General features: G+C 34.8%; 1 protein-coding gene across 5 annotated transcripts in view; it reads left to right on the top strand.

Annotated features, from left to right (window-relative positions):
* FUT8 (fucosyltransferase 8) overlaps window positions 1-25,726 on the top strand; it is a 90,154-nt gene that overhangs the window by 24,554 nt on the left and 39,874 nt on the right. For 2 of the 5 annotated variants that reach the window (XM_017742074.1, XM_017742075.1), the window contains 5 exons: window positions 2,860-2,954; window positions 8,919-9,050; window positions 10,411-10,835; window positions 20,249-20,364; window positions 20,508-20,676. In XM_017742074.1, the coding sequence (XP_017597563.1) occupies window positions 10,633-10,835; window positions 20,249-20,364; window positions 20,508-20,676 (488 nt within the window). In that variant the 5' untranslated portion in view covers window positions 2,860-2,954; window positions 8,919-9,050; window positions 10,411-10,632. Of the gene's footprint in view, window positions 1-2,859; window positions 2,955-8,918; window positions 9,051-10,410; window positions 10,836-20,248; window positions 20,365-20,507; window positions 20,677-25,726 lie in introns of those variants that run through there. The other 3 variants (XM_017742077.1, XM_017742076.1, XM_017742078.1) reach the window with 3 other exon arrangements.

The raw sequence follows: 25,726 nt of genomic DNA, 5'->3' as shown, positions 1-25,726 counted from the left end.
TGAGTTATGTCCTTCTAACTTTCATAGTCTGTTCTTTTACTTCATTGCTTCCAAAGATTCTCCCTCTTCCTGTTTTTATTTTTTTTTTTTGGAATGAGGTTTCTGCAAGGACTATCAGTAGATTATTAACATACTACGGTGGAGGAAGATCATGATTGATGTTAGAGTTGAGGTTTTTTAGAGTTGAATTTTTATTATTCATTGACTGTGTTTATACTAGAATAGGGTTGTATGGAGTCAATACAGTAAGTAAACAAGAAAAAATAAACCTTTACTATCATGTGATTGTCCTGTTCATTTTCTAAGGTAATTTTTGTCTTACAAAGACATTTCATTAGTTAATATCAGACAAAGCTAATGTCTCACTTCACTGTGTTTCTGGTTAATGTATTATCTTAGTAGTTAAAAAGGACTGTAAAAGTGAAGACTGCTTTATCCATTCATATATATAATTTCCTTGGAGGAGTGCATTGTTTCTGCAATTGACTCTCTTACCTTTCTAAAAGAAGAATCACCAATAAGTTTTTGTCTGTTTGACAGAGAATCTTGTATATATTTGACAAGTAAGCTGCTCTTTTTCTTTCAAGGCACAGTTCCCTCTTTTGTTCAAAATTACATCGATTGTAAATAAAAAAAGAGAAATTACTGTATCTTTTTGGAAGCTTTCAAATGTAATATGTTACAAGAATTATGAGCACTCATTTATTACTGTATCTAATAAGGAGTGCTTATTATTTTCAGACTGTATTTGTTACTGTTGATGCACTCTTGATTCTTTTATCTAATTTAGAAAAGTTACTACTTCTGATTAGATTCTTAACTCCTGTTAAGCTCTTTCAAGGTCAGTGTTCTATGTATATCTTAGCTTAAAAGCCCCTAAGTGCTGTGGGTGTGGACTTCTCTGAACCACTGCTGTTGTGATAACTGAACCTGTAGGTGTTCGTATAGCATAATTTCGAGAATGTTTGGTCTCTGATACTAAAAGTACCAAAATTGGTGTTTGGATTGTTTGTTTTTTATCTCTGACCAGAAGCTATGTAGTTGAAGTAGGATTAGTGCTAGTACTTAACTCCATTGTTGTGGGTGTGTGTGTGTTTCGGGGTTTTTTTCTTCCAGTAGAAATATATTTAGTAACTACAGGGGCCGAGGACCCTGAGCTGGCCGTGATTTTTATGTGGTTCACCATAGGCGTTCTCCGTGTAATTAGCTCCTCAAAGGAAACCAAATGTTTTTTAATTGAAGAAGTGCCAAGTTTTATTAGAATAACAGTTAGGATAATTAACACTTTAAGTATTGCAAACTCAGTGTATAGAGAAGAAAGAAGAAAAAGGAAAAAAATTTACAAGGTTTTCTCTGCCCACATTGTCATTGTGAGTGTGCTGTTGCTTCTACTTGGTTGCAGTTAATTCAGTGACTTTAAGCCTTGAACTGTGCAGTGCCCTCTGATCTGCTGGAAGTTTTTCCTGTAGTGTCTAAGATCAGTCTGCTCCCTGCTCCCTGCTGCAATTTCTTTACTGGGTAGCAAGCTCCTGTAATGGAATTTCTTCACTGTCATATTGCATAGTTTCTTTAGTCTCCTGGACCTGAGCGTAGTCAGGGTATCTCCAACGAGTGCATGCACATTGTCTCTCTTTCTCTGGGAGGCCCTGCCTGACCTGATCATCTTAGAAAAGCATGAGAATGATAGTGGAGAAGCAAGTAGAATGCCTTCTGCCCCCCTAATACTGTCTGTCAAAAAAATGGCGGACTCATTTGATGAAACACTCACCATGAGCTGGCAGTGCGTGCTCATAGCCCAGAAAGCCAACCCAGTCCTGGGCTGCGCCAACAGCAGCCGGGCAAAGGAGGTGATTCTCCCCCTCTGCTCCTGTGAGATCCCACCTGGACTGCTGCTTCCAGTTCTGATGTCACCAGCATCTGAAGAAATTTGTTGTGAGAGATAAACTATATTTTTAGGTTAAAAAGTTATGAAGAGAGCTTATGTTTCTTTGGAAGACACCAGGAATTTCCTTGAAATTTTGGAGTTGTATTCTTTTGCTATGGAATACTTCTGAAGAGCTGTTCAACTTACTTTTATTTTGTTTTCTCCAAAGCTCCAGATATGTGATTTTTCCAGTGATTATTCTAGTGACTTTTAATATTTTGATTGAAAGAAAATTCTTTCCAAGGTTTCCTTAACATAGTCATGATTTTTATAAATGATAAAAAGATATACATGATAAAAGATGTGAAAGAATATACATGAATACTCTTCTATTAATTTTATTAAAATTAAGGTTAAATATTCTATCTTTGATTTTATTTCTTTTTTTCCATTTCAAAATTTTGCCTGGTATTTTGAACAGGGACTGATGCTTAGACATGGGGAAACAATTATTTGACAAAACTGCTAAATGGCTGAACTGCTTTAATTGATTATGCAGATTTATATCTTGCATTCAACATGTATAACATCTTTCAGCTGCAAATTTGATGGTATCAGTAAATATTAATGAATCAACTTCAAACATAATTTTGAAGTTGGCAAATATTAACAAGGGAAATTGAGGCCTTGTGAGACTGACTTGTAAAATTTACTCATTAAATCAATACAGAGCCTAAAATATTCTTTAATTTAATTCTTTGGTTGCTAGATCACATTGTATCTCATCTAGATATAATGAAAGATGGTAGTTAAAAATATTTTGGTTGAATGATTGATCTTTGTGGATAATCCATGATTAGCTAAGTTACAAATAGAAAATGAGGTATTTTAAAATGTAAGATTCTTTCTCACTGTTACGATAAAGAGTAAATCAAAAAGAAGTTGTTCTTACAGAATGTGAAATTAAAGGGACTTTCTTGTTTTCTTTCAAACAGTTACTAATTTCACTGACTGCTGGAATAGTGGGATTACATTTTAACCTCCAACCTCCATGATGCAGTTGTGTTTACGTTCTGCTGTCAGAGAGAGGGTAAGCTGTTCTTCGTATGTGTTATGAAGTTAAGATTTTTTAAGATGTACTGCTATTTATGTGACAGATAAAATACATTGTACGTTTACATGTCACGCATTTTAGAATAATTTGTTTTAAACACCAAAAGCTGTAAAAGTTATTTCATGAAATCACATCATAGCTGGATTTGGAAAGTTTCTTTGGGGATCTTCTAGTCCAACACCACTGATCACAGCTGGGTTGATTGGAGTGCGTTGCTCGGGTCTTTGCCGAGCCTCCAGGGATGGAGACTTCACTGACACTTTTTACTGCACTTTCACCAGTATGACCATGTGATGTACTAAATGCAAGGAATTTAACTCAATGCAGCATGTTGTATAAAATAAGCTGTCATGGGAACTATTAATAACGAGCTATTTATTTGATCATGAAAACAAATAACTAGCAATTGTCTTGCAGTTTTTTTTTCCTAGATATTCTGAATCAATCTTTTCTCCTTTGTACTTTATCAAAAATTTTGAATCAAACATTTATATTTGTTATAACCACTCTATTTTTTTTTTTTTTTTTTGAGGAATCATTTCCATTAACATCTGATTGATTGATGTGAAACTTCCTAAGTATGGGGGTTTTGGTTTTATGGGGTTTTTTTGTTTGTTTGTTTTGGCTTCATTTTTGTTTTGGTTTTTTTTTCTTAATGGAGGATATTTGGACTCGCAGAGGATAAAAATCTAGAAATTACCTGGGTAATTTGTACCATTTTGAACATCAAGGAGATAATGTAAAGGAATATAGTAAAATAGAAAAGTAATATTAGAAATTCTTTGGGGTTGAAAGTCCTAAGACCTTGTTCAGTGCTACAGAGTTGATTATTCTTGATAACAACTCAGGTATTTGTGGTAGTTACGGATCACTGATGGAGGAGGAGGCTTGTAGGAAATAATTGCATACATTCCTTAATTACTTTCCTACATGATTCTGATTGAACTTAGGCTTGTGAGGGAAATTGCACTTACTATTCTCTCAGCTTCAGTTTTTCTGCCACGCACCACCTTAAGAGCTTTAGAAAAGCAGTAGCCACCTTGGTGTGGTGATTTGTGTCTTCACTGATCATCAGTCATTTTGGGGAATTTATTGCTGCTGCTTGTGTTGCAAATGCAGCAGCTCTTGAGCTGTTGATCAGCTCTCAGTTTGTATTCTATGTGTGCTCACCTTGTTGAATTTTTTTCGTTGCATCAGTAAATATTGACTTCCTAAAAGAAGAACACATTTGGCACAAGATTGCTAATTGGTCATTCTGAATATTTGTCTGTTCATTCCTCTGCCTTCCATTCTGAGGGTGTTTTCATTCAAAATTTTTGCAAAGGTGTTTTCAAGTGTAAAATGTTACACAGTTAAATTGAAAATAGTCTCTATGTTGCTCAGGTGAGCATTTTACATCAAATACACACTATAAGCTTCAAAATGATACCAGAATCTTCCCCTACATTCCCCTACTTTGAATGTTTTGTCTGTATTATAGTATGTATTCTGCTGAAGCTTCTAAATGAATCTTAAGATGACTTCTCAAGTTGATAATCTTGCTTTTAGACTCGAGGTTTTAATTCCTCAAGTCCTAGCAATTTACCATCTTCGTAATCTCACTAAGCCTGAAAAATCATCAAGCTTCCACACTTGGTGACAAAACCTCTTTAGCAAAATTTCCGGAAGTGCAAATCACCTTGTATCTTTGTCCAAAGCTTGTTCTGGTTGGTTAAGATTCTGTTTTCTAACCAAATGAAATGAGGGGGCCTGTAGCTTTCGCACAGTAAACGAAGTCCCTCAGTACCATCTCTTCCTGCCAGGGAGTTTTCTGTGATAAAGATCCAAAATTAGAGTGTTTGAAGGCTTCAGCATTTAATTAGTTTCCACTTGGAATGAAATTGAAAAGGGTGGTGATTTCTGTTAAGAAAATGTTTAGTTTGAGAATAATCTGCAGATTGTATCAGATGAGTAGACTGTATTTATTAATGTAAAATTATAAGGGAGTGTATGAAGAGAATATCACGCAAATTGCTCAGAGCAGTCTGTACAAGTATAAAATTAGACTTTTGCAGAAAGAAACAGTAGTAAAGAGGGAGTTGTGGATGTATGATTAAATAGTGAACAGGTCTAATGATTATGTCTACTTATGGCCCCTGATACATGTGAATAGAAGTTAAGAAGAAAAAAGAAGTAAATTTCTACAATAATTAAGTATGTATGGAATACTACGAATTTTATGTCCTTGTTCCAGAAAAAAGAGGGAGTGGATAGTTTTTATGGGTAGAAAAAATGTAACTAAAACAGTGAGCTTGACTAAGAAATGGAATGAACTTCATTTTGGATACTTTTAGAACACAAACATTAATACATGCTCTGTGAATGGATTTCTGTTCTCTGGTTGAAGAGAACAATAGATATAATTTGTATGTTAATAAAGGTAATTAAAAAGTTATAGATGAATGAAATGCTTTCCAAATTGTTTCCAGTCACTATTTGAAAAATGTTTGCATCTAAATGGGAAAAAGTCTCTTGGGATTGATAAATATGAATGCTAGAACTAGAAATAATTACCAGTCATGGCTTGATCACAATAGTGTGCAAAGCATGGGGACAAATTTCAAAGAAATGAGAGTTAACAAAGTAGAGGTAGATAAAAATAGGAAAATAGATAAATGCAACATAGATTTGTCATCAACAATTTTTTGATCTGTACTATTCTGGGTTTACTTGGTAACTGTTTCAATGAGGTAAATTTCCCAATGAAACATAGTTTGGGAGAGAATGTGTATGAATTCCTTTCAGCATTTCTTGGCACATAGAAAGTTCTATATTGAGTGAGAGAAAATGTGGATGAAAAGTAGAGTCATTTGTTGGAAAAGGAAGTAGCTGAAGGGATGAAGTGACAGGGACTTGTGCTGCAAGGAAGAGTATTAGCCTGGAGGAGAGGCCCTATTAGTGCAGTGGATTACATCTGTTACTCATCTTGGATGTTTTCAGTAGTGACAATGTCATGAAAATATAATAGTTTATAATGAAATTTAGGTCACAAAATAGAAGAGTGTTCTGATGGGGTCAGAAAAATGTACAAGAATTTTTTACTCAGGACACCGGAGTGATAGAATGGGATAAAGCGTAATAGTACAAAGTTAAAAGGATGAAAAAGAAGAATTTCTGTATATAAGACAGGAGCTTATAAATCTGAAGAGAGATAGACGCAGAAAGATTTGAATGTATTATGTCCTTATAAAATGGTTGCTGACTGCCAGAGTAATGTGGCCATGAAAAGAGAAATCCTGTTTTGGGATACATCACAGTAGGCAGGTCCAAGAGAGAAAAGCAGGTATTTGGCTCGTACGAGACACCAGCAACGCCTTGTGTTACATGCAGAATTCTGATTCAATTACTGTGTAAGTCCTCATAAAGAATGCATTGCCTACACCGTGAATAATGTTTGTAAGGTTTGCTTATTTTTATCAAACGCTACAGAGGCATTTACTTGTTACTTTTGTCCTTTGATCCTTAGTTTTATTTTAATATCCTAAAAGGATTATTTCCTTAGGCTCTAATCCTTTGTCAGAGGCTGTGCCATCACGTTATTGTTAAATAAGAACTGGGATCAGAAAGTTGGTTTTAATTTTCATTTTTATGAGAGCACAACAGGCTAACATTACTTAGAGTAGAATGCTTTCCTAAGAAGATAATTTTTGTCAGTGAAATCTTAAAAATACTAACTTCAATAAGTTTACTTGTAAGGGAAACTAATAATGTTGTGAGGGTTCAATCTAAGTTATATGTACGGTGTAACGTGCTTTTCACGTGTGTTTCACATTTAGTGATAAGTCATTGTGATAGCTCTTAGAGTGGAATGGATTTAATGTTTCATACATTGTGCAATTGTAGGGGATATACATGCCTTAAATATACTGCTGTATATGTTAACTATAGTAATGTATTTTACTTTGTGAGTAATTTTCTTCTTTTCAGCTTACATAAGGTACACTTTTTTTGAGTGAATCTAGGCCAGTAGGTGGTTCAGCCAAAAGTAGACTTGCTTAGTTTGCTTTGAATTTAATCTAAAATAACTTGAAACTATACATTGCCAAGAAAAATCATAATGCTATTCTGGGGCCATAATTCTGTAGGAAGCAAAAATACACATGGAGAAAATACACACTGCAACACTGAATTTGCTATGGAAAGCATGTTCGAAATAGTACATTAAAAGGGACCTTATTTAAGTCATGGAAAATGTCCTTCCATTTAAAATTATATAGTATTGGGCTATTCAATTTTCTAATTCTTAAGTACCTTTTAAAGCTTTAAAATAACGGGAAGGCTTCATTGGGAGCAAGATGAGGAAAGGTAGTATGTATTTATTTTTGATTAGTCATTTTTGCTATAGCAAAATAACTTTGACATGGATGCACATTATTTCTCATCAAGATACTGGTGCTACTCTTCAGTCTCTTTTTTCACTTGCCATTTTAATCAAGTCTCTGTAGTGTTTCATGTAGTCATTTTCATTTAGTCATTCAGTGCATTCCATTACATTGAAGCAATGCTGTTTTTTAACCAAATTTTTCCTGTTAATTTGGCAACAAAACATTTTCACATTCTTACAATCAGTTGTGGCTTACATGTGTAGTATGCACAATTTGATTTCCCAACCAAGGCTTGAAGGTGATCCTTATTTTTAGGTAAATATTCTGTCTGTTCCTTGTGGAGTTCCAACTCCCCTGCTGTGAGCAAGGGTGCCACTCACTAGATCAGGTTGCTCAAAGTTCCATTCAGCCTGGCTTTGAACTCTTCCAGGGATGGGGCATCCAGTATCTCTGGATGCCCCATCCCTGGAATGTCAAATACTTTGACAAAATGTCAAATATGTTGACATTTTCTATTGCCAGAACAGTATGAAATAAAAGAATTAATGTGTAAGCCACATTACAGTACGAAGTTGGTAGTTAAGTGTTGCTAGCACTCACATATAATTAGATACACCACATTTGAGATACAGGCTTTTTAATGTTTTTTCAGAATGTTCTCCCTATTTATTCAGCTAGTTTGGCATCTTTATTTTATATTTAACTCTACTGTGACCTAACTTACGAAAAGAACAATGGCATCTTCAGAGATTGAGGGAAATCACACAAAACCTGTGAGGACTTGGTTGCATTTAGCCAAATGCTAAACTGATATTTCATAGAATTACTGATCACAGCTAAATCCCATTCCTAATGGGCCTCAAAGGTCATCTGTACACAACTCTACCCACTGATAAACTGATTTTTTTCCCATTTTTGATTTTTTCCTCATTAAGCATCTTGATTACCTCCAGTTTATTGCTATGAGACTTTTTCACCTCATGTTTCACCTTGTTTTCCAAACACTTATATGTCAAGCTGTATGAAGTCTGCCAGTGGGTGCAGAGAGGTCCCTGATCACCCTTTCCACTTTAGCTGATTGCCTTGTCTTACTGTGTGTTTCCTCTTGTCTAGTGGGGTGGGGACTCACATGATGATCTTTCTTCTTCCATGCAGCTTAGGTTTTTCGGAACATTTTGGGGACCTTGTTGAATGCCATTTGAAAATCCACACTGACTAAATCAATTACATAATGATTAGAACTGGTTCTGTCTTGCCTGTTTGTTTACATCTTCAAAAGAACTTTAATAAATTTATAGCCACTATTTGTCTTTCTAAAAGCGATGTTAGTACTTTTTTACTTTGATTACTTTCATCCTTATGTTTGCAGATTTATTTAATCTAATTATTTCTGCCAGTTTGGCTGACATGAATATTTTTTTTCCTGGCCTGTAATTGCAGGATTCCCTGCTGTAGCCCTTACAAATAATTCAGTTTACTGTTTTAATTTTCCTTTCCTTTGCTACAGAGTGGTTATAAGTAAGAGGTTGAACACCTCTGTTAATAATTAAACTTTTGCATTCTTTAACTTCTTTAGAACTGTTGGAAGAATACCATCTGTTCCTGATGGCTCGTTATATCAATTTTGTGGATTTTTGATTGTCTGATCTACTAACACTGTTGTTTGAGACAGACCAACGCTGCCTCTCGTAAAGAAGATACCTGATTTGTGAGTCTGCTTAAGCTCATGTTTTATGAAAAACAGATTGGAAAAAAAAAGTCAATATTTTGCTTGCGAAGTATTCTATAAACAATTGTGTCCCAATTGTGTCTTACTAGTCAAAAGTGGATTTTTTTGGGCCTCTTTTAAACATACACAAACTACCCCCCTTCTCAAGATAACCAGAGAAAATTTTCAGCATTTTCAGTGCTGTTGAAAACAGTAAGCATATTCAATGTTAGAATTATTGTATCTGGAGGTGTGTGCTCCAGGCATATTTCCATAACTGGGTGAGTTTGGAAGTTACTGCAATTTGGGAAGATTTTGCTCTAGGCTTGAAATGAATTGGAATAGAATAAAATAACTAAATGAAATTAAAAAGAAGTTAAGATGAAAGAAGGATAAAACAGAAAAGAATAATTTGGGAGAAGGTAGATGTGGATGGTATCTCAGAGGAAGTACAGTGGATTTAAAGATTTGAGAATCCAAAGAAATAGGTTATTTTGGAAATTGAATAAGAATGGCATATATATGCTCTTCAAAAAGGTAAAAATGTTACATTGCTGAGAAACAGGAAGAGAGGGGAGAAGTACTTAAAGAAGGCTCCGGACATGCTGTCAGTTAAAATCTGATCTAGATAGAATAAGGAGACTTTATCCTCATTGAATGATATTTTGCCAAGTAGAAAATGAGTTGAGGTGATTTTGCATTTTTTAAAATGGCATGGTGGGTTTTTTTGTGAGAGAAGGTATTACCTTTGGAGCACTTTTTTGCAGTTTTTTATAACTTTAATAATAACTTGTCAAAATGGGTTTGATAGTTTTGAGACAGCAGAGAAGTGTTTCTAAAAGCTAGGTTTCTAAAGTCATACCTGATTTTCAAATACTTGCAAATTGCAGAGTATACTGTTACAATGGCTATAACTCATTTGTTAAAGAGTGGCAGTCATGACAAAAACGGAGAAGAAAGGGAATAAAAGTGAAAGAAATTAAGATGTATTTGTAATTAAATAAAAGCTCTTTGTTGATAGTAAAGGAAAATGTCAAGTTTACTACAGAGTGACTTTTGAACTATTTTAATGTCTGAAATGACACGAATTGGTAAATATTTCTCGTGTAAAAAGCAGCATTTCTTCTGGCCATTTCAAATTTAGGATTAATTGCATATTCTTTGTCATTCATTCATGAATTCAGCACACTGTTCTGTGGAAAGTTAAAAGCTTTTTTCTTTGTCTCTGTGACAGAAAGTAGTAACATTGTCTATTGTCATTCTTGAATGTTAATGACAATGCATTTAGCTTAATTGAAATCCACTGTATTTGTACATATCAGAATTGTAATTTCAGATTTATTTTTATTTTTTCCCACAGAATATAAATGAAGAATGATGCAATACTAATGCTTTCTATGTACAGCCTTGTAAGAATCTTCTTTAAGGACTTGCAGTAAGATAAACACTGAGAATAATTTTTCTCTGGTACAATGTGTTGAAGCAGAGGAACTGGCATTGTCCACCTTTGTACAAGCTAAGAACTTAAAATGTTTGCTATTTTGTGAGCGGAGCAGTTCTGGAGTGAATTGAACTTCTGAAAATGCGGCCATGGACTGGTTCCTGGCGTTGGATTATGCTCATCCTCTTTGCTTGGGGAACTTTACTCTTTTATATTGGTGGACACCTGGTAAGAGACAGCGAGCACCCAGATCATTCCAGTCGTGAATTATCCAAGATCCTTGCTAAACTTGAACGGTTAAAGCAGCAAAATGAAGACTTAAGGCGCATGGCAGAATCTCTCAGGTAGGACCTGGAAGTAATTAAAACTGTTCAGGAAATTTTTGAAATATGAAATACCAGAAATGAAATTGTAAGGGTTGTTTGTGGGAGTTTCTGCAAATTATATTTAACATTTAAGTATAGATAAGTGTTTTAATTTGTGCTGAAAATATATTGCAAAACCTTTAAATAAATGTACATTTAGTCCTGGTCTAATGTAATCATTATTTAAGAGTCATTTAATGGTGTGGAAATGTTACTGTCACAATAACAGAGTTCTGTAGGTGATTCACCCCTCAATGCCAACTTCAAACAAGTGCAATTATTATGACATTCATACAAATGAGAACATCTAGTTCTTTATACTTCTGCATGCAGTAATTAGAAGAGCTCGTTTTAAAATTGCTGAAAACATTTGTACAGCTTGTTGAAGATAAATGCTGACTTGCTGAAGATGATCTGCAATAGATTGCTGCATTATACAAATTCTTTTATCCAAGTTTTCTTCCTTGCCTTGCTGCTACACTTGTAGAAATACTTGTAAAACAGTAGGATCATCTACTTTTTTACAGTCATTAGATTGTAGATGGGTATGATTACATTTTGAAGTGTTTTCTTTCACCTTTTCAGACAGACAGCTTTTCACATAGATTCAAGGTACCTGCTGTCATAAAAACCTGAAAGGGAAAGCTGCTTAGGCAGGATGTGTCAGTGCCAGGTTGGACCCAAGTATGTGGACAGCACCACATGCAGCCTAAGAAGCTGGGATGGATCATGGGGACAAGTGCAGAGGCTTCATATGTTATAGGAAGGTGGAGAAGAGTAAAGCTCAGTATAAGATTTTACAGAATGGGAGGGTGGTGTTTATTTTAAAAATGTCTAAATGAGCTGAATTCGTGTATCTGAATTTTTTACTGAATTGGCTGTCTCTTTCCCAGCTCTGTGCTCATGAGCACCACATGTGTAGCAGTGGTGTGGCCAGGATCACCTGTGTAGTACATGGAGAGCAAGGGGCACTGAAAGTTCATCCTGTCTCTTGGTTGGTTCTTGCTTGGCAAGGAGAAACTGATTTTGGGCTTGCCTTTTAATACCCTTTAGGAGCAGATTTTGGATCTTCTACCCTGCTGTTTTACTTCATATTTCATAGGGAAAATTACAGAATTGCACAAATATATTTTCTTTACTAGGGTGTTTTAGGTTTCTGGTCCTGTTCTTGTTAGCTCAAGTCAGTTTGTTTCCCACCTTCATTTAATGAAATCATGCCTCAACTCTGTAGCAGTGAAATGAATTACCTTTCCTCTTTAGCCTGCTCTGATGTTTTTTCTCATGCATTCTCTCTTTCATTCTTATCCAGGCTGTTGGATTTGCTAGGCTGGGTAGACTTCCCTGCCTCACTGCAATATTTTTTCACTGCACTCTGTTCCTGGTTTCTGGAATGCAGTGTAGATGTGGCTGCATGCTGATGAGGCTTCTTAGCTTAGAAATATGTCTTAGTTTTGAACTATATGTCAGCCCCGAAGAAGCACCTCAGCATTCATGTACTGCTCCCCAGAGGTGGAGAAATGCCGCTGACCCAAGTACTCTACAGTGAGCATTGATAATCTTCACCTTTAGTAATATGGCCATGAATGGCTGAGTGGGCTATAGTTCCCTAAGCTCAGTTTATTAATATATGATAACAACAGTATTTGATAAGATTTTAATATATGTTGTTGACAAAATGGTGTAATATACTGTATGCTGATATGAAGAAACTAAAGCAACGCTCTGTATTTGACTAAATGCAGTATTTGTACCTTTCTTGAATATTAGACAGTAATAGTTAGCCTTGGGGATTCTTGCCTCAGAGGTGGTAATATCTGGCCTTGAATGTAAAGATTACCACCCTCCATGCTTTCAGTCCCCCATGTTTGTCTGACTTGAATAAATGGTAATGTGTTGTAGTGCACAGCCATTGAAATATAACCCATTCAAATTACACAGTGACTAGAAGAGAATAAATTGTTTTACCGATGGCAGGGTACTGTTTTCCTCTCAAGAAGGAGGCAGTAGAGACAGGAGGTGCTAAGTAGAGGCTAAACTATATTTTAGGCAGTGATGATTTTTCTAAATATCTTTCTATATTTCACTAACCTTATCTATATTCAGATAAATATTACCTTTTTGGTGGGCAAGTTTTAAATAATAGCTTATACTGTTGATAATTTCTCATGATTTATAAAAATAAAAACATTAGTTTATATCTACTCTAACCATGTTAGAATATTTCAACATTCCTTTTCTATGCTTCAGTTAATGGCTTCAAGATGCTGAAATTAGATTAAGTGATGCAAAACGGTGTTGACTGGACTCTGTTCAGCTTCTTTTTTGTAAAGATGGTGTTTAACAGTATTTCTGAGACTTTTCCTCAGAGCAGTTCTGTATAACCATGGGAAAATCTGAAATTCTAGCATGAGGAAGCATAAATGACTTTAAATACCAGTTGAACAGCCACACGTGTCCAGGTTCAGTAGTCAGTGCTCTCCAGGCACGAGCCAGTTTGAGACTGGAAGATAGCCAGTCATAGTTTATGCTGGAAGTGCTCTGAGGTTGGTGAACTACTAACTTTGAGGGAAATGATGCATGACAATGTAGGGCTTTTCATTATTTTTACTGTGCCAAATCCATGATACTGTTTACATAGAAACATCACAAATAGGTTTTAGACGTATCCTGGTCAACCTGTGTTATTAAAGTATTAAATCATAATGTGGTACAGAATTTCAGTGTCTCATTTCTTTGTTTGCCAGATAGAACAAGTTGTGTTGAAAATAGATGTTAGCTTTAAAATTGTCCCAGTTACATTTTTATAGCAGTATGTCTGTTTAAAATGAGGCATTAACCAGCAGTCCATGGGTTTAGTATCTGTGTACTGGAAGAGATCACTGCTGCTGTGAGCATACATTATAGAAACAAAACACCTCTTAACTTCAGAAATCCAATTAGACAGAAAAGATCACTTTTGCTCCAGTTTACATCTTAAAGTAAAGACGTAATTTATTTTAGGCTTTACTGATCAAAGACAGAAGGACTGGAACTATTATTTGAATATGATTTAATTGCTAGAATTTTTATTTTGTACTGAAAACTCTAGTTACTGACAGTGGCAGTTAAATCTGAGTGGATAAAACAACAGTCCCTGCATCAGTATAGCTCATAAAGGGCATGAGGTAAAAACTTGGTTTTGCTGCCGTTTTTCACTAAGATTTTATACCTAGAGAACAAAAAAGCTCATTTTTTGGGTTAAAACATAGAATATATTATGGTATGCAACAGGGTTAAGCTAATGCCTGAAATTAGGCATATTCCAATTAGGAATTTAAGGTTACTTGTGGAGGATTTTATACAAGATGAGAGTGCCTACCTGTAAAATTGTAACAATAAACAAACATCTGATTAACTATACTAGCTAACTATGCTAGTTACAGTATTTTGGCACTATTAGATAAAAGTTTTGGATGCTAAAAAGCTCCAAGTTAACAGAATTTGTCTTAGTGAGCAATGAAGTTTTGTGAATGGTAGAACATTATCATAATGAGTAGCTGTGACATTAATACTAGCTAGTTAGGGCAGGCAGGAAGGGGCAGAAGGTGGGTATGGTTATAAGAATTTGTAGTTTAATAAAAGTATAAGTTGTTTTTTCATTTCCATTTTGAAGTTAGAGAAAATTGGTATTTCATATTTGATTACATTGTTAGTTAAAATGGTAAAATGCATTTCAGTACATTTCAATTGCCTGGACTTTCCCATTATCATGGGTTCCTATGACTTCTCTCACTTCCTTATCACCTAATAAAAGTGTCAGTTTTCTGGGATGGTTGAAAACAGGAGCTGGTGTGCTTGTTTTCCATCCATCTCTCTGTGAATGCTAACATAGAAAGACGTGATCTTTCCACCCTGAGATCTGAATCCTCCTTTGCTGCCAATTTATGTAGCAGCTGCTCCTCATCCCCAAAGACAACAAAAAAGAAAACCAAAAATGTGCCTTATGAAGCATACCTTATGTGCATGCAAAACTAACCATTCAAAACTTGAAAAAGATCCTATCTGTGAAAAGGCTTTATAAAGTCTTGCTTGACCCTTTTTTTCTCTGTGGTACTTAAATAATACCTGATTTTGTAATTTTCTTCCGCTTGCTTCTTCTCACACAAGATATGTAAGGAGCAGAATTAAGGTTTTAGGGCATTGATAGGTACTTGTTTGGATTATTCTGGTTTATTTCCCACCCACTGCAACCATTTGTATGTTTGATTTCACAAAATATATTATGTTTTTATGATTTTTAAAAATATTTTTAATTCATTACCCATATTGGTTAAGAATATTTCATATTTTTGTAAGGATTTTTTGGTGAGCATATTTTTAGACACTTATTTTCTAAGTTGTATATACCTGTGCAAGTTCGAACAGTCACTCTTTTTGAAAATGGCCTGGAATAAAAAAAATATTCCTTTAGGAACTGTGTACACTTTTGTGGTGCACTTCTGATTACTTGAAATTACATCAGGTACTGCATAGGTTTTATGGTGTATTTAAAAAGCCTTAGGTGAGAAGTTACTGTAGTTTTTCTTTTGCCAATATGGTGCTTTGTAAAAACCTTCCTTGTGGGCTATAAAGAGGCAAAGATGTATATTAGCGATGCAGAAGATAAATGGGCTTAAAGGTGTTTTGTATTGTCTGAGTTTTAGAAATTATGTGCATGAATATTGTGGTGTAGTGAGATTTGGAGAGGTACCATAGTCTGTATGTGATCATAAACAATATTGTAGGAGCAAATCTGGGTTGATTTTAGAAGCAGTCTAGATTTCAATAGTGCAAAATAGTAATAAAACTGAGTTTTTTACAGGTTGTTGTTTTACTATTCTGTATCCAGTCAAACTGGAAGAACCCTTTCAAGGACACTTAAGTAGTAGGTGTGACAGCAAAAATGGAAATCTTTACTGCAATTTTTGTAGTTATTTAAGGGAAACCTGATAGGGAGTAATAATCAAACCAAAGTATTACATAATGTTGTTTCCTAAACAGTAGTTTTAGGAAGTAGTTTTACCTAAAATTTTTACTTACTCTTAGTATTATGATATGACTGCTGAAGACTGTCCCTGTTGCATATAGATGATATAAGGCTTTTAGGAGGATTACAATTACAACTTTTGTAATGTCCCATTTTCTTAGATGGAAGCTGTGTATGCCTTCATCCTTGTCCTAGGGTTGCTTTATTTTTGCAATACATGAATGCTTCATAGTATTTATGTGCTTCTTTGTGTATTACTGGGTGGGAGCCAAATTTTTATATTTTAGGATATTTTTCTCACAGTTCTGAGTGTAGCTTCAGAAAGAAGAGATCAGATTTTGAATTTGAAAGAGTACTAGAGTTGCTTTAATGTAGCTGGTGCTGAGGCTGGTGGAGAATCCAAACTCGAGATCAATTAATCATAAGCAACTCTATTAAAGTACTTCTGTCAATTACTCTGGGCAGTTTTTGGGCCCATTAAACCTGTAGAAAGCATTAAAGGGGCTTGGATAGAAGAATACTTTCAGGTTGATAAGAATTTAAATATTAAAGTACAGTTTTCTATTACATGTACTTAAAATATCTCAAGTTTGAAGCTGACAGTATTGCACAGGCTAGTGTGTGAAGGATGAAGATAATTGAACTAAATGGTGGGCACCTCTGCTCTTTTTACTACTTTTTGTGCAATTCTGAGTTAAGGGAAGGGACACATGTGCAGTGGATATAATCAGCACTGATCAGGGCTGTGCTGATCTAAATTGATAAGGGATGTTTGGTCTTTATTTGCAGATAACATTGACTCTTTTATTTCAGTTTTATTTACTGAGAAGGTTTTGTCTAAGAAGGATGAAGTGACAGCCTGTATTCTTTTTGTTTGTGTGTGCTAGTGGTCATTAATAATTGAACATGATTTTCTTCTTGGGGAAGAGAAAAAAGTGAAAGAAGAAAAGACAATCATAATTTGACTTTAGTTAGTTATAAACCTTCTAGCTCCATACAAAGAACTTAGATATAAATGAAAGAATGAGAAAATATTTGAGTGTGAACTTGTGAAATCTTATATTTTTCCTTTTGCTGATAAATTAGTGTAACCTTTTAAATATCTTGGGAATAGGAAAAGGTTAGAATGGTTTTTGTAATTTATGGGTTTTTAAAATTATTTTTACAATTATTTTACACAGTATGGCAGTTCTTCTAGCTAAATTGAATGTCACTATGATTAATTTTTAAGGTGTTCTTTTTGCCTTCAGAGATCCAGACTAGATATCATTGCTTTTTCATTGCCCCTCTGTCACCTGAAGGTGATGAGAAATTGGCCTAAGTCATATGGATTATGTACATAGAATTATTTTTTTTTTTTTAGCTGGATTAACAAGGGACAAAGTAGAAACAGGTTATCTCTACAACATAATCTTTTTGATGTTTAAAGTTATACAGTAATATCTTTATTTGATGAGTTGATTATGGAAAAGATAATTTCTATTTGCTATCAAATGGCAGGAAGCAGCATGCAAACATCACACCTTGTAACTACTGAGAATTGAAATAAACCTACTACTTGGTTTATTAGCTTGACTGACTGCTTAAGAGAATTATAATTGTGTTTATTTTGTGTTCATAACTTAATTTACAGTTTTACCATAGTAATAAGTGAAGGACACTGTGTCCTAGATGCTTACTGATGTGGTTTTTTTATTACTGCTTAGAATCATCTTAGTTTAGATGAACTTACTTTAAACTCACCTCTCATATTTTAAGGAGTAAAATAGTTGTCAGGACTTACTTTGGTAAGAATTATTTTGGTAAGAATTCCTGTTTTTCAAGAGGAATTCTTATTCATAAGTATGCATAATTACTAGGATATTCTGCACTAGAAATTATCTGCGTGCAGGATGCCATGAGACTAGACAAGGATTTTAATTCAAACGCTTTTCCCTCAAATGTTGTCGTATCTCCAAGTCAGTTGAAGTACTTGGAGAGGGTAATAACAGCCAAGCTGTGCAGAGAAGAATCTTTTCCTTAATTTTGAGACTGGATGAAAGTGAGGAAGACAGCAATTCTGAGTCTGATGAGGTAACAGATGTGGAGACAAAACTGAAAAAAGAATAAGCTATCTTAGTTTCATCCTAAAATGATATAATTTTTGAAAGTCCAAACAACTAGCTTAGAGAATGTCCCCCCATCCCAGCTCTTTTATCTAACAGTCTAAGTACAATAAAAATTTGTGCCAAATGTGCCAATGTGCCAAACAAGATGAATGTTAAATGGCATGCAGTTTTCTTTTTAAGATCTTAATTATATCAAATGATCAACATTACTGTGCTTCTTTCATATCATCCACAACCATCCTTCTGTAGGATCCTCTAATTGCTACTTTAACAGACTTTCCTTATGCTAAGATTATTTGTACACTGTCTCAGGACTTCTTATGGTAATGATTTTGTGTCCTTTTACCCTATTGTTCTTCACAGATTCTACCTTTAGGGTGTGTGACTTGTACAAGATAAACCCTAACATTTTTTTCTGGCAATTTTGTGGTTAGTTGTTCCTTCACAACTCCAGCTGTGGTACCAAGTCAGCAGATCACAAACACATTTCCATCTGGTGGTTTTAAATTCGTGTAAGAACGTAAATGTCTTTCAATATACTTTTTAAAGGCTTGTTTGTATTGTCTTGTACATGGCAATACAATACTGTACCTCAGTGTGATACAATACTGTACATTTTCTGTAGGAACAAATTTACAAATGGATTGTTGACATGGAGAGTATATTTAGGGAGTGCACATGATTAAGATTAGGGTATTTTACCCAGTTTTGACATGCTTGTTCCATCAGTGCATGAAAAAGCAGATGTACGAGCAGTTAATGGTAATTCCTTTTTGTGGTAGTTTTAGAACACAAATATTTTTTCAGTAATTATCCCTAGGATAGGGATCCTTTCGATAGGAAGCTTTAAGACTGCAGAATTTTTTACTGAATTTCTCTCAGGCTACATAGCTGCTTCTTCCACCTCTCTTATCTCCTTCTGAAAAAAGGTGCTTAAATGCTGTGCTTCGTGTGATACACCTTTCTGATGCTTACATTAGGTGTTTGTTCTCTTCAACTGTTCCGGGGAAAATGAACTTCTCATCAGTCCCTGAAATTTTATTGGCGTTTAGCTATCCAGACCTGAGAGACATTAAAGTTAATAAAATCTCAGTAGGATATTTAGAATGCTGTCATTTCTTTTTTACAGGGAAGGTGCTCCCTCAAACCACTGTTTTCCCTATGCTAGAGGCACCTGTCAAGGACTCTTCCTGTGTATGGTGCTGTGAAACTCTGTGTGTGTGTGGAGAGAATATCTGTTTCTTTTTATGTTCATATTCCTTTATGAAGGAAGAATCATCTTTATGTTCTGCAAGAATTCTGTATTCTTTGCAGTTCTCAAGACTTCTCATTGCACGTCTGCTTGCTCTTTTTCTCTTTAGAGTCTGATCTTACAAAAGCTTATAAAATGTGGAATAATTTTTAATAAGTGTAATTTCTCTTGAAATTAAAAGAGTTTTTATTTTACCTGCTTTAAATTTGTGAGGCAAATAGTAGTTAGCATCTAGTTTCTAAACTTCAATAATTTTGGTTTATTAATACGTGGATTCAAGTTGAGATGGTGAACAAACCTCAGTAGTGCCCTCAGGGCTGACTTACGGCTCATAGATTTCAGGATATGTATTTCCATACTTCTCCTGTGCTCACATATCAGAAATTTTACAAATTGATGTTACAGTTGCTGGTGTTGTTTTAGGTGATGTACAGTTTAGAATAAGAGATCATGACAATGGTACATTTAAGGTGGTTGGATCTTGTTCTGAGTCCATGCAATACATTGAAGTCATCCTGGGTGAATGTGTAGGAAGCCTTAACTAGAGTTCAAGAGCTGGAGCCCTGGTTCTCTAAGAATATATGGCCAGGGTTCAAGAGAAGAATGTACCTCGTGTGTGAATGTAAGAAGAGTCAGAAATAGAATCTCTTGAAGGTATGTTGAATAGGCTTTGTTTGTGTGCCAATCAGGTCGACAATTAAACTGCCCCAGATACTGTTTTCACAAGCAGAGCCTTGCATTGTTCATGTTGGTGAGTGGAAGTCTTGAAAGCAGCACAGTATAGGATCAGGCTGAATCCTGCATTGCAGCTGTGTTATGCACTGTTTTTCTCCTATGGAATTGTGCTTTCAAAATCTTGTTTATGTCAATGTGTTTAATTTCTTCTGGTTTTAAGGAAATATTATGAAGGTTTATCAGTAAAACAGTATGGAATAAAAATGAAAGGAGAGCTGAATTGTTGATGCAAATAATTTATCAAATAATTATATTTATAAATCATGCAATTTCTTTATTTTCTATGTCCTAGGATACCAGATGGTCCCATTGATCAGGGACCAGCTGCAGGAAAGGTACATGCTTTAGAGGAGCAACTTCTAAAGGCCAAAGAACAGATAGAAAACTATAAGAAGCGGGCAGGAGATGGTTGGTAGATAAGTTTTCTTTTAATTCTAAAACAAGTTTTGGTGTTTTGGTATTTCTTATCACAAATGTATTGGCTTCTTAACAAGTAATTCAACTAAAAGTACTGATACTGATGCTTTTATGCTTTTTTTTTTTTTTTTTAGTAGGAGGCCTTGGAAAAGACCATGAAATACTGAGGAGGAGGATTGAGAATGGGGCTAAGGAACTTTGGTTTTTCCTCCAGAGTGAACTGAAGAAGTTGAAAAATCTAGAAGGAAGTGAACTGCAAACACGCATTGATGAATTTCTGTCTGATTTAGGTCATCAGGAAAGGTACTTGCATTAGTTGATTCTGACCTTTAATTTAACTGTCATTATGTTGTTCAAAGATGTGTGGCAATTATATTTTTAGTTGTTGTCAGTCATCAGGCCTCATTGTTGGGGTACCTTTTTTATCATGTCAAAATATTCTGTATGAGTTTTGTTCATGCTGAAAAAAATTAATCCAGGAGATGTTAAAAATTCAGTGAAGTCTGTCTTTAAGCATATTATATTTTTAACTCTGTTCCCAACAGGATTGCAATAACAGTTTGTGTCTCATCAGTAAACAGTTATACAAAAGTAGTTGAATTAACTAAATATACTGCCTTAAACACGTATCAATGTCCCGAAAAAAGCTGTGATCTCCATGTGTGAACATCAGTAATAAAGCAAGAGCCTTTGAAAATAATGCTGTAGTAAAGGGAAAAAATCAGAAGAATTTTCAATTCCTTAGAAATAATGTAAACACTATTTAAAACATAAAGGCAATATGAATTTGATTATTAATGTGGGCAAATAGTACGGTCCATTAAATTTTGTAATTTAATATTCCACAGTTCCAAAATCCATTTTGTCATAGATTGAGTTGAAAGTGAGAAGGGACTAGTCAATTATTGAGAATTATTATTTATATAAAAGACGTGATTAAATTTCATCCAATTAGTTCTCTGCCAAGTGCAGTTTTATATATTTGACTGAAATAAAAGTAGTACTTGGCTGAAGCAGAATTTTCCAAAAGACTTGAGATCTTCAGTTGAACAGTGAACTGACAGAGAAGCTGCCACTTCCCTGGACAGTTTGATTTGATAGTTATCTCCACTCAGAAATATTTATTCTCCATGGAAATTATTTCTGTTTGGGCTTTGTGAACTTTAGTTCATGGATTCTTATATACCTTTTAAACTATCTGCTAAAAACTGGGGCAAGTAGTCTAATACCAGACTTCCTCACATCTGTCATGGTAACAGAATCACTTGTGTGCATATGATTCCTCTGTTTATGAAGCCAGGATGAGGCAGTCACCACAGTGAAACCTTGAATAATGTTGTGTGTGTTTGATGCCAGAAGGTTTTTATGTTGCTGTCTCCCAGGACGAGTCCTTTTCCTTAGTCCTCTTCTTCCTACACCAATGATTATTAACTCATTAAGTCCTATTTGCAAGTTTCTGCATTTCTGATACCCTTATGTTCACATCTCTCAATACTTCAGGGTGAGGTGAAACCCATTCTAGAGATGCATGACTCCTTTGCATTGGATTAGAAAACTTTGCCCTATAGATCTCTGGAAGTTACGAGATGACTTCCACTGTGGTACTGAAAGAAGTTTGTACATGATGCAAGCAATCACAACTGCTCTTTTTTTTTCCTCTGATAATTTTTGTATTGACTACAAGTATTCTTTCAGTTGTCACAGTGGTTATTAAATCCAGAGTAATCTGAAGTCTGTTTAGTCTTAGTAATAGATCTGTGTAGACCTTCCTTGTCTGGTGAGGTCCTCAAAAAAGACTTAAGTCATTTAAACTAAAGTCAAATAGCCAGCAACTAGGTTTTATTAAACTGAAATCTAGGCAATCTATTTACAGTGTAGAAGTTCAAAGGAATTGCATAAGAAAAAAACGATACGAAAATGTTTCTACAATATTCAGTGTGTGTTCCTGGTGCATTTGCAATGTTGCCTTCAAGCAATACAATTATCTTGTGTTGCCGAATGCACTTCTTGGTTGCCTCTAGTCCTGAGGAAGCTTTTTCCTGCACCTTTGAGGTCAAGCTATCTCATTATTTCACTTTGATCTTTCAGTATTGTGTGAACTCTAGGAAAATTCCCAGTTCCTTGTGTACCCATCCTTTAGCATGGGATGCACTGCTGTCTCTGGGGTGTTCTTTTCCCTTACAATGCAGAGTAGCTCCCCAGGAACGGACTGGTCTCATCTTCCCTCTGCTGTCCATCTGGTCACTTCTGAAAGGAACATAGCATATTCGAAATGAGCAAATCAGATGTTCTCATTCACTCTGAGAAGCACAGGTTTTTGGTGGTTGCTTTGTTTGACTCAGTTTGTTTGGCTTGTTTTTTTTGTTGTTGTTTGTTTTTTTCTTATTGCCTGTTTTGTTTGTTGGTTTGGTTTGGGTTTTTTAAGTGCACATGCACTTGTTGAATTTTTTTAAAGGGATTAAACATGTTGCCAAATGCCCTTTTGTTGACAGTGCTGTCTTAAAAAGTTTTATTTTCTATAAATGGAACACTGCAAGAGTAGCTGGTATTACTTATTTTTATATATATACACAAATAGATAGACATAAAGATATCTCAGAAATTTTAATATATTTTATAATCTAGTGTTTGGATTAGAAAGATTAATGTTAATTATAAGTAGTTAAAGGAGTTTTTCATGCTGTCCTTAGGTGGGAAAGCAAATAAAGAGGTGGGTAGTGATCGAATGATGAGATAGCTATGTAAGGAAAGAGGCTAATATTTATTTTGTTTTGTTTATGAGGAAAGCCTACTGTGTCATAGATTAAGATTTGCATTCTAACAGATTATAAACTTTCTTCCTGTGGTTCTGGACCAGTAGTATTAGAGTTCTTTGTTAATCTTGATATTAAGCAAATTGTTTACTCCTAATATGATAGTGCTTTTTGTTAGATGTCTTCATCACTGTTTGTTGGCTATGCCCTAGGAGCTGTGTGGATTTTCTCTACACAAGTGCTGGTCTTGCATCTGTTTTTGTGAAGTATTTCTCTACCGATTCTGTTTGAGAAACAACGTTGCCCAGCACAGAGTTTCTTGAGAATTACATAATTGTATTCTTGTAGTTGCTATAGGGAAGAGGGCTGTTGAGAGTAAATTCATCTAAACACTGGAAAGATTATTTGATATTGAGTTACTAAAAAAGAGCAGATTAATCCTCTAGTTGTCATGGTGGTTCCCTGTGTTGACAAAAGTTGTTTGCAAGGTGGCTGTTACTGAGTTGGTTTCATTCCTTCTCCCGAGGAATAGCTGTCATCAGGGATTTTGTGGTAACTGGTCAATATTTCCTTTGAAATAAAAATTTTTCTTTGAGTTTTTATTTGTTGATGTAATATTCTTAGGAGGTTTAAATGTAATTTTGTCATATGATTGGAATAAATGTCTAGACCAATAGTTAAAAATGACCACCCTTCCTTCTTTATTTTGGCAATCAAATACAGGTGAAATACATAGTCAGATTTTTTCCTCCATTCTGCTTTCCAGGAGCAAAACGCTTTTAAGTGCAGCTCCATGATTTATTTTATGATATGAAGCAACAACAGCAGCAAGTTGATATTGTTGGTTAGTAACCCAGTGAAAGACCAAGTTTGACTTAGTAGACATCTGCAGTGCCACTGTTGGAAGTTTCCTGCCATTTTACTACCTTCAATAGCCTCTAATAGTGCTGTGCAGACTCATCCTTTGTCTGCACTTAGCTATCTTGGGCTCATGGATCACTGCTCCATGTGCTTTCAACTCTCTGCATGGCAAATGACCCTGGTCTTAGGTATTTGTGTCTCTTCTAAATCTGTATTAATAAGCCATCCCAGTGATTTGTCACACTCGAAAAACCCTAGCAGATGTAAAGCTAAAAAATGCACATTTCTGAGCCATAACAATCAAAGAAAGAAGTTGTCTGTGACTGTGTCTTAAAATAGCACTACCTTATAGTAATTTCTGTGTGGTAACACCTGTGAATTTTTCACTTCCTGGTATACTTCAGAGTTTTATGATCTTTTTTTTAAAGATGATCATGGATACTGTCTGAAAACTCTTTCATGAATTCATTACATTTCCTGCAAATCATTTGATACTCTTTATGGCTTCTACTGAGCAAAGCTGCCTTTACCTAAAGTGGTGAGTCATTGAGGCTGTGTAAGGACACTCTCACCATTTCTCTTACCTCAAAAATTACCAAAGTCATTATATTTCATCCATAAGGCTGATTATTAAATCTAAGCTACTGCCTTTTCTTTGTCATGGTCACCATGGCCAAGAATATAAAAAAATAAAATTTAGGCAACACTTTTTTTCTGTAGAAATAGGAAAAATTGCTTAAGAGCTGACAGAGAAAAAATTTTTTATTGTTTTTTTTTTTAATTGGTAAACTTCTTATTTTCAGTTATTTTTGTCTATATTTAATGGAAATATATTTCTGTAAAGTATAGAGAGTTTACACTGAATACTTACATCACAAGTACAGAACAGACTTTTTTAAGGCTAGTGAAAGAGCATGTGAAAATGGTTTAAAATGTGGCTGGGTGGTTGCACAGCTGCTTTTAATGATAGAGAATTTTTTTTCTTTTTTGCTGTTTAAACCTTAACTTCGTATTTTTTCTTTAAACACCCAACATGGTTACATCCTGATTGGGAAGAAAAATATATTTAAACTCCCAAGAAAATACATGTTGGTGGTTTTTTTTTTTAGTATGCCTGCTAGCCTAAATGCTCTCTATAAAGTAGAAAACTGTCTTAAAAGGAACAGGCTCTTTATCTGTTCAGTTATCTGTATATATTCCATTGTATTAGAACTACTCCATCATTAATTCTGTTCTAATTCTCTTTAAACTGTGTGTGCATGTTACTTGGAGTATTATGTGTCTTTGAGAGTTACTGATTTAAAACTAGTTACCCGGTGATGCTTTAAATTAATTTTTATGCAAAGCCGGAATAGGGTGTTTCAAGCTCAATTACCTTGTAAAAGAAAATCCAGTATATATAGTTTGAGATTAGAATGTAGATAAGGTTCTTCCAGTTGATTGACAGAAGGTGAGGATTACTGCTGCTGAATAATTTGGGTAAAATATTTAATACAACAATACTAGGTATTATAGTTAGTGTCTCTGCTGCCCTGTACAAAAGCATGGGAATGAAGACTAGAATGAGTGTATGAGAATAAAAACTACAGATCCATAAATCCAGTTATTAAATTAGCAAGAGAAGCTTGCCTGGTAAATCTGCTGATAAAGATAGGTCTGCCCTAATTTGATTTAACTGAATGTTTACTGCTTAAATACTGTGTCATTGGAAATAGTTACCTAGTAGGGATATGCAGCCT

This window comes from Corvus brachyrhynchos, unplaced genomic scaffold (assembly GCF_000691975.1).
Source record: "Corvus brachyrhynchos isolate BGI_N302 unplaced genomic scaffold, ASM69197v1 scaffold115, whole genome shotgun sequence".
Lineage (NCBI taxonomy): Eukaryota > Metazoa > Chordata > Aves > Passeriformes > Corvidae > Corvus > Corvus brachyrhynchos.
The sequence above is the reverse complement of the archived record's forward strand: the minus strand, read 5'-3'. Positions and strand labels throughout refer to the sequence as shown.